This window comes from Manis javanica, chromosome 5 (assembly GCF_040802235.1).
Source record: "Manis javanica isolate MJ-LG chromosome 5, MJ_LKY, whole genome shotgun sequence".
NCBI lineage: Eukaryota > Metazoa > Chordata > Mammalia > Pholidota > Manidae > Manis > Manis javanica.
In genome coordinates, this window is record NC_133160.1 from 139147635 (window position 1) to 139165850 (window position 18216).

The following is an 18216-nucleotide window of genomic DNA, read 5'->3' on the forward strand; positions in this document are numbered from 1 at the left end:
ATATCTTCTGTTTGTTTTCCAGGACACTGTAATTTATGATCGACTGGCAGAGACTTCAAAATACAAAGAAATTACACTAAAACATTTAGAACAGTTTGCTACAGAAGGTGAGTATAATATGGCAATAAAGCATGATTAAAAAAGAGTCATATACTGCTACTATCTTTCATTGTTATTTCACTTAGAGATTCCTAAAGATAACAATGCTGCTAATTTAAATTATACTGTATACTGTTCCCCTATTTTTATTTTGCTTTCCTGTATTTATTAAAAATTTGCAAGACTTCGTGCCTACATTGTAGAGGGTGTAGGACTGTAATTCTGTGACTTTTCAGAATGAATACTACATACAGTTTAAATACTTCACTTTGTTTCTCAAGCAAGGCAGAAGGAAAAGAAACAAGAGTCAAAAGAACTGAATATTCTAATCTGATTAAGAAAGTAGTTATTCACTTCAGTTTCAACTAAGGATTTTTTATTAAGGCCCTGTGACATGCCTGGCTCTCTGCGAGGCCTGAGAATCTGTGGTAAACATGAACTGGTCCCCTACTGAATGATAGGATCTGTGCAGCAAAACAGTGCAGAGTCTAGGGAGAGGATCTAGATTAGATGAAAGGAAGTGAAAGTTGTTAAACATTAGGGTCAGTTACTGTAAAAATCTGTAGTCTTACCTCTAACTTAACAGAGGCAGCCAGAGCTGTACCTAAATCTCCCACCCGTTTCACACCTGTTGGCTTCAGCCAGAAAGGCTGCCAGTGGCACTAAGCCTGATCACTGATCAAATCCTTCTCCTCTTCATCCAACCTGCAAAAAGATAGGAATGTTTAAAAAGCAAGAACATAAAGAACCTTCTCCCAATTCTCTCCCCAAAAATGCAAAAGCATGGAGACACACACATGTCCATAGAGTTGAGATTCCTTAAGGCGCAACCCTTGGCGGACGCAGCAGGAGTGAGCTACCCCGCTGCACAGCACAGGGCCTTTTTTTTTTTTTTTTTTTGGAAGAGAAGGGGAGCCTCTTTCTCCTCTCTGCTTGTGATGTTAAAGAGATTCCAGCTCCTAAATGATTTCAAATGGGCCTGGCCTCCGCCTCCACCCTCTCTTCCTGGCCCTGGGTTGAACAACACTTCTACCCCGTGGCCAACCACATTTCCAAATAAGAAAACATCCTAATATGGCCCCACGTATTCCAGTTCTCCTCTCAGTGATCTAGCAATAGAAAACCCTACTCCTTTCGCCCAAGAGGAGTCCTCTGGGCACTTTACAGCGTGTGTTCTTTGCTGCTTGTTTCTGCCATGTTCCCTGGCCTTATTTTGGCTTGTGATCAGTAGCACCTAGTTATTCTGAGAGTTAAATGACCTTCAGTGAGGGTGTCGACTTCTTGGGAGCCTAATCAGCTGCATTTGTCATGACTGACAAATGCTTTTGCTTCTTCCTCCTCCCAGCCCATCAACTTTTTTTTCTGGCTGAGGGGAACCTCCAGTGAGTTAGGAAATTGACAGGCACCAACACCTGGGAGTAGGTCACCTGAAACATTAGCTTTCATTGTTTTCCCAGGGTGTCGCTGATGGATGTTCTTGTTCTGTCACTTTCCCTCAATTTTTTTGGACTCTGGTACTTCAGATTTACAGTGGTAAAGAGCAGTAATAAATGCAAGCATATATCCCAGGAAGAGGAAGGTAGCCTTCCCAGAGACTCTACTGGACTGGCTGCCTCTCCTCCTTCCTTCACGAACGTCTGTGAAACCACGAGGAGGAGTTAGACGCTGTGCTCAGCACTGGAGATACAGATAGGAAGATCTGCAGGTCCCTGCATTCCAGGAGCTTTAAGCTAATATAAGAGGTCCACGAGAAAGACAGTATAAAACATTGTCATTCACACTCTAGGCATGTTTGGGGATTTCTGTCTTGAGGTCTGGTGAAAGGAGCATGCTTCAAAGAGGTGCCTTGAAGAACTCAGTCTTAAAGTAGATACAAGGCAGACAGCGGAGGGAGGGTGGAATGGAGAAGGTGGAATGTCTCAGCCCATGCAGAGACCCTGTTATGTAAATGGCAGAGAATGAGGTTGAAGACAGTTGATGTGTGGTGAATGACCCGGACTTTGGAGTTTGGACTTCATCCTGGCAAATGACTGAAAGTCTTCAAACAAAGGAATAACCTGATAGTACAAGGATTTTAGCAGATACTGTAGGCATGGAGGATGGATTGAAAGAGCTGGGAATTAGATGCAGGGTGCCAGTTTTAAAGGCTGGGGGAACACTAATACACATTTTATACTAAGGTTGTATCATACTGAATCAGACTTCAGCATATTGTTTGAATTGAAACAGTCTTCAAAATGAGACTGTTAAATAAAAATGGAAATGTCAGACTTCTGAGTAAAACCTTATTTGATGTTAGTGGTCATATGCTACCCTTTTTCAGGGTTGCGAACATTGTGTTTTGCTGTGGCTGAGATTTCAGAGAGCGACTTTCAGGAATGGCGAGCAGTCTATCAGCGCGCGTCTACATCTGTGCAGAACAGGCTGCTCAAACTCGAAGAGAGTTATGAGTTAATTGAAAAGGTACGTGGAAAACTATTTTGGTTGTATAAAAAGTTTGATTTCCAGAAAACTTCTACCTTCACTCAAGGTGCCAATTATATAAAATTCAAAATATCATGGCAGACCACTTAATGTTGAATCTCCTCTAATCTAAGCATTGACAAATGTTAATGCCAATTAGTTTTGCTGAAAAGTGTCTGTAATTACTTTGTATAGATCTTCACTTTCCTCACAATTTTGAATCAAAGTAAGGTAGCCCAACAATCTCCTTGCCAGTGCTTCCGTATCACTGGAGATATGCCGACGCCCCTCCACACTTTCATCACACATGCACACAAGTTACACATGTGTGTGTATGTACATGGAGTAAATAAAGGTATATAATGTGTAATACAAAATAATATAACTATACAGCTTGTATGACTCTATAGCTAGTAATAAAGAATATCTGAAGAGTCCAGCACTTACACTGGGCCAGTCATTCATTGTACATTTACACACACACACCCTTCATTTCTGTCACAACTAAAAATCCCCTCATTTCACATATAAAGGAACCAAGACTATTCAGCAAAAAGTGATGGATATGCTGTGATTGATGCTGTATAAGTAGTCGGAAATCTTGCTTTCTTAATTAAGAATAGCAAACATTTTATATGTGTCAGGTGCTCTTCATAGCACTTCAGTCTACTAACCCATGTAATTCTCACAACATCCCTTTGATGTAGGCTCTGCCAGTTATCTCAGTTTTACAGGTGAAAAAATCAAGGCAACAGAGATGTTAAGTAATTTGGCCGAGATTACACAGCTCCATAAGAGAGGGTGAGCCAGAATTCTCGCTCTGGCTACAGAGTTCTTATTTTTAGTCACTCAGGTATCTTCATTCTAACCCTTAACTTTCCATTAAATAACTTCCTAATTTCATAATCCCTGCAACTATACTCCTGTTTTTCCTGCATAGAATCAAGCTTGCCTGCTAGCTACAGTTTCCTTGATCTTGCCTTTGGTGAGTAAAGGCCCACATTTTCTTCCTCCTTTCTCTCCAGCAGTGTACTTCCTGGTACTTCCTTTCTTGAAAGGCAGCCAGCCCCACTGATGCCTCCCCAGACTCTTTCCCTTTCCTGCTCCCCACGTACCCTCCCCTCTGTACAGTCCTGGGGCACGTCGTGCTCCAGCTGCAAGGGGTTTCTGTGTTGTACACAACTGTCACATGTGACTCGAGATGCCATTCTCCTGCCTCCTTGGTGGATTGGGATCACTTTGGGAGCTGGTTTGTTTCTCCTATCTTGCTTGAACTTATATTTGTCTCCTGCTTATTTCTCAGAGGACTTGATAGCATGTGTGGTACCTTCCAACTTGATATGCACTTCCCAGCTTTAGAGGTACACACCTAGTCAGGGGCTCGTTATCAGTCAACATACTGAATTTCTCTCTTTCTCTGTTTTTTCCTAATGTGTATATATGATATGTCTTGGGGTATTAGATGGAGAAATAAAGTAATATTTTATTATTTATGAGGCCAGACCATATTCTCTTTCAGTCTCAAGCCAAAGTCACATGTTGTCTTGAAGTACTAATGGTATTGATTTTTTTTGAAGTATAGTTGATATGCAGTCTTACATTGGTTGCAGATATACAGCACAGAGGTTCAGTACTTCCCCATATTATTAAATCCTCACCCCCACTAGTGTGGTTACTGTCTGTCAACATAGGAAAATGTTACAGAATCATTGGCTATACTCCACATGCTGTACTACCATCCCCGTGACCAACTTATTTTATGATTGAGAATTTTTGTGCTGATTTTTAATCTTTCGCTTTACTTTTTCTTTTGAGAAGTAAAAAAAAAAAATTTTACCACATTTGGAAATGATTCTTCTCCTATGTCCTTCTCTACACAACCTGAATATAATGTAACCTCCCCCACCATGGTAGTGTAATAGAATTAACATGTAATAAGTGACAATAAAAGATTTGGAAATTAATTCTAAACACTAAATTCTGTTTCTTTGTGAAGCTAGTATAGAAAATTCTGGAGGAACTCTTGTCCCCTCCTGACGTGAGCCATGAGCTCTGTCCTTTCACTTTATCTCTAAATAAAAGCCTGTACCTTGCTCTCCTAAAAAATAAAATTCTGGAGTTGAATATTTAATGTGCCCAAAATATTTCTCTGAATATCCTCGAGTTTATGGATAAATTTTACAGGTTTAACAATTGTTGCAGTGTGTACGTGCATTTAATATCCATTACTAAAAGCCTTGTGACTTTCATCTTTAATATGGAACAGGTGTTCAACCTTTTTCCAGCAGATGGCGACCGTGAGTCACAAGTTGTCTGGGGGAATCTGTTACTTGCATATTTTTAGTTTAGAAATATAGAAGCCTCCCTTACGACTGCCTCTTATCTAAATAGAATAAAAAGTGGAGTTTATAACCAATTCCTTTTTACTTCATGACAAGCCAGAGTCTCTAAGTTATATTGAAAAATGTAAGACCTAGAAAGGTGAAGAGCGGTTCCCTTGCTCAGACAGCTCATTCCAAAAAAGTACTGGTTTTCTTTATCTATTCCTACCCCTGAAGTCATAGTTTAACTCAGTTATTCACTTAATTAACTTTCATTAGGAGTTAATAGATGCTGGGTATCGGGGATACACAAGCAAAAGGGAACACTTGGCTGAGGCCCTCTGAACCCGAACAAAATCCTTAAGTAAGGAAATCTGAAGGAACCAGATAGTGACCCACAGTCTTGGTCCAAAGAAAGCTTTCAGAGAAGTGGTAATTTCTGAAATGAGCCTCAAAAGATTATTTTACAAGTTAAAGGAGATCAGAGGTCTTATGGGGGTGGCGGGAAGAACAGGCATAAAGATACAGGAATAAAGCCTCTGCAACCAACAGCTATTTTCCTGAAAAAATACTTTTCATCCCTGATTATTTGAGGCCTGCAAGGTTTTTAATATGTATAGAGCCAGGATGATATCACTTCTTACTTGGTCTGAGCTTCCATTCTTTGCTCAAATCAGCTGGAGTTCGATAGGACTTGTGGATGACGTCCATGAAAACCGCCCTCATGAGGCAAGTTCCGCCGTGTCGGAGCCCAGGTTCCACTGGGATGTTACCCTGGCTTAAATCTGGCTGTCATTGCCTTAGCATGCATCCATTTTGACCTCTTCCTTGGCTTTTTTAAAAAGAAATGTTGATTATGAAATTTTTTATGTAAGAAGAATCTCTTTTTTATATAGGCCATAATACTGGGCTTAGCATATAAGGTAGGGAATTTTAAACAATGAGTGGTTTTCAAATCTTCTTAAGTGCAGAACCCATTTTCCAAACAAAATATTACCTGAATCATATGTAATAGACAAAAGCAGAACTTCTCTGGTTAAAGAGTGGAGGGGGTGGGGAGAAGCCCCTAATTACCTCCCCTCACCCTCCACCTTGTCCTCACCAAGGCCTGTGAGGAGCTTCTTACAGTTCTGGGGCTCCCCTGAGCATAGTTTGAACCTCCAGCTGTGTGTGAACTTTTTAGGAAATGTGCTTCTCAAAATTACTATAGATATCTTCCCTTTTCAACAAAAGAATTGGACATCATTGTAGCTGTATACAAGATGTTCCTGAACAAATTTGGATTAAAGATGCAAAATGCCATTGACACACTGATGATGTCACATTAAAAACATTCAAAATTTGATAGATTTGTGGAGCTTTTCCTGAAAACAAGAAAATTTTTAATATCTTATAAAATAAGTGAAAATTATACAACATGATTAAGCCTGTACTTTGAAACCCTGCTCTCTACCTTTTCCCTCCAATATTTGTTCAAATAAGCCATTCAGTTTTTGAAATTTAGTTAAAGCCTCATTTATTTGTGGACTTTAACTCCTAGCAAAGCTGAAAAAAATAGGCCAAAGACATCTAGGAGGGCAACGACGTTTTCCCCTGGAACATGGCTTTGTTACTTTAATACCCCAGCACATCTGAGCGCTAGGCCCATTCGCACAGCCTTCACCTTCCAGGCGCACTAGAGGAATAGGCCTCCAGTGTTGTTAACCCTACTGTCACTTATCGTTAGATGAAAGGATTCAGGACTTTTTAATGTATCTATAAAACATCGTCATCATCTCTGTTATAAGGTTTTATGGTTTGGACTCCAACATTTGCACTCAGGTGGTAAACTTCTCAGGATTTAAAAGAAATTATCTTAAATGCTGATGGTTGTTTCAAGATAGTACCAAAACATCTTTTCTCTGCTACTAAATATAGGCCAAGAAGTGACAGTTATTACAAGAAAGGCAAAAATCATTCAAGAGTAAGAAGGTTCACATAGTTAAAAGGCAAAAGGATTATTAGAACCATATCAGATCCTTAAGGTGTCTTGGCCCAATCTGAGAAGAACTGTAGCATCACTTATGGCCGTGAGGACAGTAGCACCTCTTCATGACTGCTCATCCCCACTTGAGAGAATTTACAGTTGTCTCATTCTTTCAGACAACACACTTGACCTGTTTTACCTTCTTTAACCTCATTCTTTTGAAAGACAGTGAATATATTTGGACTTGTAGTTTTCAGTTGTGAAGCCACTTACAGTGTTGGTCTATATTTTTAAGAAACATTTTTTAAATAAAACAATTATTTTTGGCCAGGAAAAATTGCAAATAAATAGCAGAATCATTATGAAAGTTTATGCTTCTTTAGCAGTGGTTGTGCTAAAATATATCTCACCTTCTCTGGTCTGCCACTTTACATTTATTCTAACATCTTTCTAAGACACATAAATATTTTTCTTTTGCCTCAGGTTCATAGTTTGCTGCTGGGTTCCTTTCAAAATCAGTAGTACAGAGGGCTCTGATCTTTATCAGGGAAGATTTCTAATTAAACCATGGGTTAAAAAATATGAAGGTGTTGCCATCAGGGTAAATAGAGCTTTTTGAAATGTTTTATATTTATTTGCTTTAGTAGGAAAGTGCAGTTAAATCTTTAGAATTGCATAATACCTACTAATTGCTTCTTATGTTTACAAAAGTAAAATATTTATCTTGAGCAGTACAGAAAACAGAGTAACATATAATACCTGTCCCAACTGGGCAATGATTGAAGCAGTATTTCCCTGGTGATAAAATTGGTCATTTCTTTTGTTAATGAAGCATAGATTGCAAAATATATGTTTTAAAAAATGAAAACTTTTATCTGTTAAAGTTTTTTTTAATAGACCATGGGTCTGAGGGGATGATTGCTGAGTTTAAAAGTAATCAGAAAGCTGTAATTCTGGCATCATCTACCTCTCCTTTGAATCAGATAGCAGTGTTGTCATTTGTAATTTAGGATTAATGTATACCCTCCGCTGGGTTGATGCTTCATGAGAGCAGGGACCAGTTTTATGGTATTCATCACTCTGTCTCCAGCACCTGCCTGTCTGGTTTGTATTAACCACTGAATAAATAGTCAGTGAATAAATGATTCCTTAAATCATTTATTCAAGAGCTAAATTCATTTAGTAGGTGCTTGCTTAATGAAAACCTGGCCCCTATTACCAATACAGTTCATGTTTTCTTCACATGGAAGATGTTGATATCAAATGTGTTGTCGTTAAGGATTAAGGATATGTTAGAAAAAGAGCTAATAATTTCAGTGCATTATGTAGAAATGTTGACTCAATCATTTAAGAAACCTGTCTTCCAAATTATTTAATATATGAATGTGAGAAGCACATAGTTGGAAAGATTAAACAACAAATGCCTGCACACGTGGCACGCTCTGTTCTGGGCTCTGGGCACAGCAGGGGAGAAAGACAGAAAAATCCCCGTCTTCCTTTGAGTGGTGGGAGAAAGGCAGTAAACTGGCAAACTGAAAAATGGAACTCCAGACATGGCTTAGTGCCCTGGGCACTGAGATTAGGAGCTAAAATAGGACCGCGAGGTATAAGGGTTTTTTTTACATGTCCTTAACTACCCCCACCCACACACACACACACACACACACACACACACACACACAAATGAGGTTGACATTCTGGGACTTCTTAAAGACTGCCTTGATGTGGCATCCTATAGATCTATATAACCATTACAGTCACTGTGACTAAACACAACAGTTTAGTGCCCTTTGCAACATGTGGCAATGAGCGGTTTAGAGGGTTCCTAGAAAATGTAAAACTTAATGGAAAACAGGACTTTTCTTGAACATTCATGACTGCCAACTTCACAGTAACTTCTGTATTAGAACAGAATGCTTTTTCAGATAAACTGCCACTTCTATTCTTAGTAGCTGCAAATATCACTTTCATTTGTACTAAAAAATGAAATGTACTAGTTGAAAATTTTACATGATGTACTGGTGATTTCATGGTTTAAAATTCCAGTAGTTTCCTGTTTTACTGTTTGCTTAAGAACATTCAGAGTCGGCCAGTTCATTTGCTAATAAGACCTGCAATTTTTTATCGCTCATTCAGCACCAGGCCCTCTGCTCTCTACTCAAATTGTTTAGTTCAAGGACCTCTAAAGTGGGGTACACAAGATGATCCATTGGGGTGAGCCAGAAGACATTGTAACTTCTGTTTCTATTTGTTTTATCTCATCGTTTTTTACAGTTTCTGCTTCTGCAATTTGCAACGTACGTAATTTATTATTAGCATAACAAATACATTACATAAAACCACAGCAGTGTCATAGAGAACTACCCAACATTTCTGCCTAACACACTACTCAGAAAGTTTGGGATGGTTGATTTAATTTTATCCTCAGAACGACCCTGTTGAATCCATTTTATTAGCCTTATCTTGCTGTTGTAGAAATTTCAGGTATGTCCATCGCTGAAGGACAAATACCCAGTGGCTGACAGAACAGGGATTCAATTCCCAGTTCTGTCTTAACTCCAAATCCCACATTGAGAATCTGAATGTTATTTTGCGCATGTGGTTTGGAAGAAAGCAAGAACGTATGTAATATGTTGTAGACTTGAGAAGTAAAAGGTAACCAAGTTGTGTAGTTATGTAAACACTAGATCAGCACTTGGATTTGGGAGGCTGTGGCTGCTCAGTACATGTCTACTTAGTAAATGAGGCAGCCTCTGTGTACTGTTTTCCTTTAAAATGAAGTTAGAAATATGTTCTTCTTGATTTTCCTTCAACTTGTCTTTAGAATCTTCTGATTTTAAGTACTTAGGATTGCCTTGGATCTCTAATGACATGCTTCTCCTTTCTAGCCTCATATATTCCTTATTATGAGCAGTTCATTATAGACTCTCCACACTGGGTATTGCTGTCTTCTTACTCAGATAAGATGGACATGTTGTTTTTGCAAGCTACACCCAGTCTTGTCTCAAATCCTAATTCTTTTCAGCTGGGTGTGTGAATTCTGACCTTATTTGGCAAAGCTTTGGCTGTGTGAGAGTTCATATATGATTTCTGTGGTTCAAAAGCACCAAATTAAAACCTACTTCTTGGTCTTGGAAACAGAAGCAGGCAAATGAGCCATCCAGTGATTTAATGCTCTTAATCTTAGGATACCATAGCCCAGTTTAAACTAAAAGGAAGTATGAGGTTCTCCCCTTTTAACTAAAACCCCATTGTTGTATGTTCAAACATGTTGAGAAGAAAAGGCACAAGAGTGAATGATGCCCAGTGGAATGCAGGACAGAGAGGATCCAGCAATCTTTGAGAGCCAGCATTGTAGAATGACTGAAAATCCCGCAGCCCCCAGCACATCCATATTCCAGGGTTATATTTTAAAGGAAAGATAGTGATGACTGCAGTAGCCCCATAACTGGTCTTAAGGCCTCCATTTTTGCTCTTCCATCCCCAGTCAGCCACTAGTGAACTTTCTGAAACCCAGATCTGATGTCCTGCCCCTCCCCTTCCAAAATTCTTTCCCAGACACCTTTTGCCTTTGGAATCCTCAACATAACACACAAACCCTTCAACTTCCATTCTCTGCCAGCTTCCAGCCTCATCTTCTTCTTAGCTTACTACTCAAGTTTGAGATGACTGATCCAATTTCATCCTCAGAGCAACCCTATTAAATTACTATTATTTAAGTCACCACCACACCTCACTTCATGTATTGTTTCCATATTGACTAAATGGCAACTTCTCAAACACAATATGCTTTCGCATACCTCTGTCTTCGTATGTGGACTTCTGTTTGGAATTCCTTTCCCCATCCCTCCTAGTTGCTTGGCTAACTCTTACATCTTCATTCAGGGTTTAAGGTTAAGTGTTAACTCATGTTGGGTGGGTTTTTTTGAGCCACCCACACTAAGATGATACTTCTTTCCTGGGTTTATCCTTTATACCATAAAATTTTTTATTTCCTTGTACTGGATAGCATATAGGGCTGTGATCATTTTGGAAGAGCGCTGACAGCACTCCTATCTTACAGGTAAGGCTTTCCCCCTAGTTAGGGATTGCAAGGAGAGGAACAAGAGCTTGCACCAGGGGATCTAAGGCCACGCTAATAAAGGCAGGTAGGAGTTGGACAAGGAGATGTCCAGAATAGTCAGTCAGAATGGAGCCCAGTGCAGAGATGGGCTGCTCACAAGTATTCTACATCAGGCATCTGCAAACTTCGGCACAAGGGCCAAATCCACCCACTGCCTATTTCTGTAAATACAGTGTTACTCTAACAGAGCTAAACCCATTGTTTTACACATTGTCTTTGGCTGTTTATATACTACAGTAACTATACTAAGTAGTTAGCGGAGAATGCCCAGCCCTCAAACCCTAAATTACTTACTACCAGTCCTTTTATAGAAGAAGATTGTCAGCCTTGCTCTACATAAGCAATTCTTAGCGTTGGTCCTCAAGCCAGAAGCACCGTCTCCATTACACATTTCCTCTCCACCTCAGACCTACTCAGCAATAAAATGGGGCCAGAATCTAAATGTAAAAAGTCCTTCCAGTGACTCGGAAACCACCTCTAGGTTCTTGGTCCCATGGCTAATTACTTGGGGCTTGATGACAGCCAGGCAGCCAGGGTCTGGTAAAAAGGGTACCAGTTAAACAAAAGAAGATACGATCAGAAAACAACGCAGGAGGGAATCCAAAGAAGAATTTTCAGTGGAACATTCTGAAATATATAAACTCCATGAAGGAGGGAACTTGTTGATGTATCCTACCATCTTGCCCAGAACTACAGGTGCGATATATATTTGGGAATAAATGAATGCAAGCATGCATGTGTGCTTGGAAAGGCGCCATTTCCAGGCGAGGCTCTGAGGCCCAGGTGGGAACAGGGCAACAGGTGCACCTGGCAGGAGTGGCTCAGGACTGAGGCTGAAACCCATTCACAGAAATAAAGTTGTTACTAAAGACTGAAGAACAGTCGGAACTCAACCAAGAATTAGGAGAAGTGCAAGTTCCAGCGCTCCAAAATCTTGTGACTATAGACTATCTACTGTTAAAAGAACATACAGGATGTGAAAAGTTCCCAGGAATGTGTTGTTTTAATTTGTCTGATTTTTCTCAAAATATTCAAATTCAGTTAGACAATATCCTTCATATCATTGATAAGTTTTCACAAATGCCTAGGGTGCCTAACTGGTTTTCTTGGTTTCACTGGATATGGCTGGAAATTGTAGGTCTGCTTTGGTTATGTAGCTGTATTCCTATTATGTTATTGTGTGCATGCAATTTAATTAGTAATTTAAAACCTATACACGCTTATGTTACACTACAAGAAGATATGTCAAAGAAATAATCAATCTTCCCATGTTTTCTTCCATCTGCTACTTCTATAGCTTCTCTTCTTCCTTCATAATTACAACCCCTAAGTAGAATTCGTGCCTCATATCGAAATTACCGAGTATCATAATTCTTCCAAGTCGTAAAGATACCTCAAGACAAATGCTGGGCATAGAAGCCACACGGCATAAATCTGCAAAGAAGTAAAAATCTAACCTTTTCAAACAATATGGCTTCTCTCTCACTTACCAACTTTACATTTCCCTGTATGGCCCCGGAAGATGACTGGTTAGCCAGAGACGGGTAAGATTCCTCAAGGGAGGAACAACCTAAGACAGGCAGAGTCGCAGGGGGGCCATCAGGTGAGAAATCGGGGATCAACAGAGGTGAGGCTTAGAACCTCACCCCCCCTGTTTTGAGAGAAATCTTCTGCGTCCGTGGATGTTTTGTTGCCCTTGTCTAGCTTGGATTAATACTCAGTCCATAGGCACACACCTGATCATCTACATTTGCCCTCTAACAGCACTAAACTATGTTTTCTACCTTTATCTTGCATCTACCTACCACTTCAGCATTTTATTAAAAATAATAATTATAATAATAATAATAAGGGAGAAATGTGGGATTCACATATAAATCAAGTATAAAAATCAAACGAATAATCATAATTGACCTGATTGTTTATAGTTCATGATGCGTGATCAAAACCGAAAGTTTCTGTGATGACTGCCCTTGCACTGTTCACCATGTAAGAACTTGTTCACCATGTAAAAACTTGTTCGTTATGCTTCAGAAGATTGGAGACTGTTGAGAATTAGGCTTGGGGTTGATTAATGATTGTGCATTGAGTCCCCTATACAGAATTTTATTGTTGTTAACAACCATATGATCAATAAATATGAGACATGCCCTCTCAAAAAAAAAAAAAAGACTGAAGAACAGAGACAAATGCTTAAATACCTGATGATTTGAATGAAATTCTAACTTTCATTTAATCTCAGTTTTATTTTCCATTCACTGCCTTTGGGTGTTTATTGATTCTTGGGTTTTTGTTCTTACCATCGTAGCTCAGCTGTACCTCTTATTTAACCTTCACTAATTTACTCAGCCTCCCCCAAGTTGGTAACTGAATTAATAAGTGTTAAGCACTTAGCAGTCTCTGGTACATTTTCTCTCTTTAAGGTAATATTTCTCCATCTTCCAGTCACAGTCTTATTTCTTATATTGAAATAAAGGTTATCAAATGTTGCTAATATTTATCCATATTTACTCCAGTGGGAAAATCTTTGCTTATAGATATGATTTCTTATTTGTCTTTGAAGAAACTCTGCTAAATAGCCCGTGTTGTAATGTGAAGCTTAAGTTGACATGAGTTTGATTATTACACTTTTTCTCATTTAGGAACAGAGCACAAACTTATTAAAAATCCAAAATAAGGAATAATACTTGCTAATATGGAAATAAGCCATTGTGAGTTTGTTATTTAACAAAATAGACATGTACCAAGAAAAACACAGTTTCTAAATCTGTCACATTACAGTTTACCATACAGTTTTTAAATACTCTGCATGAAACTTTCTGTCTTCACTAGGGTAGAAATTTTACATTTATATGCCTGTTTTTAAATTCTGCATACATTATGAACATCTGAAGAAGAAAATAAGATTATTAAGGGCTTTACCAGGTGAATAAATATTATGTCATTACTTTTTGGTGATAACTAAATCTATATTATGTCCAAGAGTCATCAACCTGGAACCTTTTTAACTTTAGCATAGTGACATTTTGAAAGTAAAATTAGTGTTTGTTTTTTTTTAATTCCATAAATGCCATGGGAATTTTATCATGTTTCAACACTATCTGAATATGTAATTCCCATAGTGCCCATTAGTGGCCATCTGTGTAAGGGAATACATGTTTGAGATGAAACTGATTGCAGCCGAAACACTCTTGTGTTATGATCAGGAAAAGCACACAAAGTTCACATTTTTTTCTGATTGTCATGTAGCTAAAGGTATTAATTTCCAGAGGCAGAATAGCTTTTCACTCAAGATCCTAATCTCACAATCAGTAACACCAGGGCAAAGGAAAGGAGGCTGCAGAGCCTTCCACTAAAATTAGTAAGAGCTGTACTCGAGGAGCTCTTAGGGTAAAAGGAAGATTAACAGGCTTAGGAATGCACTTTTTCCTTAATAGGTATCAAAGTAGACCCACTGCAGATTTGCTGAGTATTCAGAAATCTTTCATTACCCTTTTTAGAAATTTCTGTTATCCAAAACAAAATGAACAGGAGAGCAGTAGACTCATAGACACTGAGAAGTGACTGGTTGGTACTATGGGGTGGGTGGATGGATGGGGTGGGGGATGAAAGGGCATAAGAATTCTCAATCATAATAAAAGTTGGTCAAAGGATGGTAGTACAGCATGGAGAACATAGCCAATGATTGTATAACATCTTCCCACACTGACAGACAGTACCCATACTACTGGAGGTGAGGACTTAATATGGGTAACTGTTGAACCACTGTTGTATACCTGACACCAATATGAGATTGTATATCAATGATACTTCAATAAAAAAAAAGTGTGTGTGCGTGTATATATATATACTATATATATACTATATATATATATATATATATACACTATATATACACTATATATATATATATATATACACGCACACACACACACGTATATATATAAAGAAATTCCTGTTATCATAGTCACCAACACACTCTACATTAATCTACTTGTAACTTTTCTCAGCCTACACATTGCTAGCCCTATCTCTTTGTTCCTTTATATTACTTTTGCCTGGCTTGAAAGATGTTTTTACCTGTACAAAGCCAAGCACTTTCCTTCTTCACATTAGGTTTCAACATGATCTCCCCTTCACAGTCATCTTATTTTTATTAGATTTGTACGTGATAACATATACATGTGTACTTGCTAAGCTCATTTCTCCCCTTAGAGTAGAGCTAGAAAATATACAAAGATACTTGTTTATATCTCTCCATTGAAAACATTCACCACATGGCTCTCACATTATCTAGGTAACCCAGGGTTTTGTGAAACATATTACAAAAAAAATTTTTAGTTTAGAAAATTTTGAGAGCTTGTATTACTGAACTTTCACCATGATCACTTAAAAATCTCATCACGTGCTCTGCAGAATATTTAATATTTGAATACAGCTATATTCTGATCTTCCCTGGGATATGGGCCAAAATGATTTAGCTGCAAATACCCTAAATGGAACTGAAATAATTGGTAGAATTGCTGTCTAAAGATTGAAATACAGCAATTGTAATACTGGCATAGTTGATGCTGAACTGCTCATTCTTTTCATTCTTGAACTTGTTGATAATTACTCATCAGGTTATGATAAGTTTCAAATCTGCTTCTCATTAAAGATAATAAAATACTACTCTCTCCTTAAATAAGGAGATTTGCCCTCCTTATGTATTATATACTAAGAAGTCATACATCAAGTACATCTAATAGCTGAATAAGTTATTTGGAATGTATTGAAAAGAAAATGGTCTAGATTGCAACAATACTTTACAATATTTGGATTTTGAATTTTCTTTTTTGGTTATTCACTCATTCAGCAAACATTGAATGCTGACTGTCAGTATTCAGATTCATACAGTTAAACAGCTCACCTTAATATGATAAGATGTGTAAAGGTTCTATTATAGCACAACAGGAGGGAAAACTTCTTTTAAGAAGCAAAGGAAGGCTTCAAAGAAGCAGTAACCTTTGAGTTTGGCCCAACAGGACAAGCCAAGTTTCACCAGGCAAGATGGGCAATGTGTGTATGCATCAGTACATATATGTGCACAAGTAAACACACATGTACAAACACTAACGCCTATGAATGCCCTTCTCAATTGAAGCACTGTGGCAAAAACTGTTGGTTGGCTAATTTAGCATCCATTCCTCTTCTCCTTTTGTGTTGCCACATCCATTGTGGAAGCTGGAAAGCTAAATACTAATAGTTAGGGATGGCCACATAACACAACCCAGCCAGTCGGCAGTATTTGGAAATTTGCTGAGGCCTTTTAGAAACACTTGCTTTTCAAACAAGAGATGAGTACAGGTGGCATAACCCCTTTATTCTTGTCTTCAATGTAGCTGTTATAATTATAGCTGTGACAGACATTTTGAGACATTGAGAGAGATCTGGGGAATTAGTAGAGATGTGGTTGAGCCACCAATCTAATACCCAGGACTACCTGCATCAATACTGCTTATGTAGATGAAACTAAGTCCTAAGACATTGTTAAATTTTTGTTTTCTAGCCAACAGCATTCCTAACTAATACATTCATAAACTACATACACACTCACTCTTACATGTTTGTATATACACTTAACTTTGTTTTTCATGCCTACCAAGACTTGGAACTAATTTTAGACTTACATTTTCATGAAAAGTAAACAGGACATAAAGTTAGAGGAAAAAGAAAATGGAAAGCTTTCTTTGTTACTACCAACCCAGACACTATCCTTAGTACTTAAACTTCCCTTTTATCTATGTTAACCTTGTATGATATTTTTAAAAAATGAAGCCAAGAAGGGAGAAAAAGCTTGAGAAGAAAGACAAATGCAGAAGTGGATCCTTCCAACAGTTAGGTTGGAGGGAAACCCTAACCCAGGATAGGTTGGTTGAGGTCTGCAGAGCCCCATTGGGAAGGGTTCCTTACTAGTGACAGTGCCTGGCAATGTGGGGGAAAGAAAGGGCTAAATCTTAGTCCATCACTCTGCATTCCTGTGTATTTAGGACCAAAACCATTACCTGTGTCTACTTGACAAGCCAGGTTTCCCTAACAGCCAAGAAGTTGTTCTCCTTTTCCCCTCCATTTAAAAGGGTAAGAGTAGAAACCATTTTTTGGCTTTGTGAGATTCAAGAACAGTTTTCCACAGAACAGCTTTTCCATAATGTTTGTGTTGGATCTTGAGTGAAAGATACCATCCAATGAGCAAGCAGTCCTTCTGGACTCTGGCCCGTCGCTGTGCAGGTGTGGGGCAGTGTGAAAGTCCCTCGGTCTGTTCCTTCTTACAGAGGTGAATGCTGTCACTTTGTCCGGTGCTCTCGACCTCTATTTTTCTGATCGTGTTATGTGGATAACCTTTCCTGACACTGCACCAAATCATGACTTAATACTATCAATATGCATCCTTATTCTTTTTCAGACAGGTCAGCAAGATTGCCTCTTCACTGTGGTGATCTTCCAGAGTTTGTGTTTTTCTTTAGCTATTTTTTTAGTAGCTACCAGTTCCTTTTTTTTATTTCCCCCTTCAATTTGTGTTTTTACCATCAGTTCCTTACCCTAGAAAAGAGTAAGGTAAGACAGGTAATGCCAGAAGTACTGCATGAAAGGTGTCCTGAACAGAAAGCTCAGTGAGGTAGTTGGAATTTACACCGAAGTCTATGAATTACCATTTAGCCTCTGATTTTGAAACGCATACATGCTTCAATTATTGAAGAATCTAATCCAGTTTCCTTCTTAAAATGTTTGCCACTCATTTTTCCCAGAATCTTCAACTACTTGGAGCTACAGCCATTGAGGATAAATTACAAGATCAAGTGCCTGAAACCATAGAAACTCTAATGAAAGCAGACATCAAAGTCTGGATCCTTACAGGGGACAAGCAAGAAACTGCCATTAACATTGGTAATTCAGCTACTGCAAGCTTTCGGTTGTGATGCTTTTTGACAGGTTGATACATTTTACAGGATAGATTTGAGATATTCAAGATTTGAAAGAGTTGATATTTTAAGATTTCCATATTTATAATGTTATTGGGCTTTCCTGTATACTTATGGCCCCATGTCCCTTTAAATTTGGAGTGATTATATATACAGCTGAATTTTAGCTCTTGAAACCACGTAATATCCTCTCTCACCTTTGTATCTCTGCCTGCCCCCATCCACATTCGCCACAGGTAGATAGCATTTCTGCAGTTACCTGTGAAAGTTGAGAGACTGAGATTA

General features: G+C 38.5%; 1 protein-coding gene and 1 long non-coding RNA gene across 7 annotated transcripts in view; one reads left to right on the forward strand and one right to left on the reverse strand.

The window, feature by feature from the left end:
- The window catches only part of ATP8A1 (ATPase phospholipid transporting 8A1), a 222501-nt gene that overhangs the window by 116083 nt on the left and 88202 nt on the right, over positions 1–18216 (forward strand). For all 6 annotated transcript variants that reach the window (XR_012131751.1, XM_037002854.2, XM_037002856.2 and 3 more), the window contains 3 exons: positions 23–107; positions 2423–2562; positions 17758–17896. Coding sequence is in view for 5 of the 6 variants with exons in the window: in XM_037002854.2 (XP_036858749.1) it covers positions 23–107; positions 2423–2562; positions 17758–17896 (364 nt within the window). In the remaining variant the exon portion in view is untranslated. The remainder of the gene's footprint in view (positions 1–22; positions 108–2422; positions 2563–17757; positions 17897–18216) is intronic.
- The window catches only part of LOC118969196 (uncharacterized), a 28804-nt gene that overhangs the window by 7745 nt on the left and 2843 nt on the right, over positions 1–18216 (reverse strand). The window contains exons 3-4 of the long non-coding RNA XR_005057131.2: positions 18129–18190; positions 672–804 (exon numbers count right to left, since the gene is read on the reverse strand). This is a non-coding gene — a long non-coding RNA (uncharacterized lncRNA). The remainder of the gene's footprint in view (positions 1–671; positions 805–18128; positions 18191–18216) is intronic.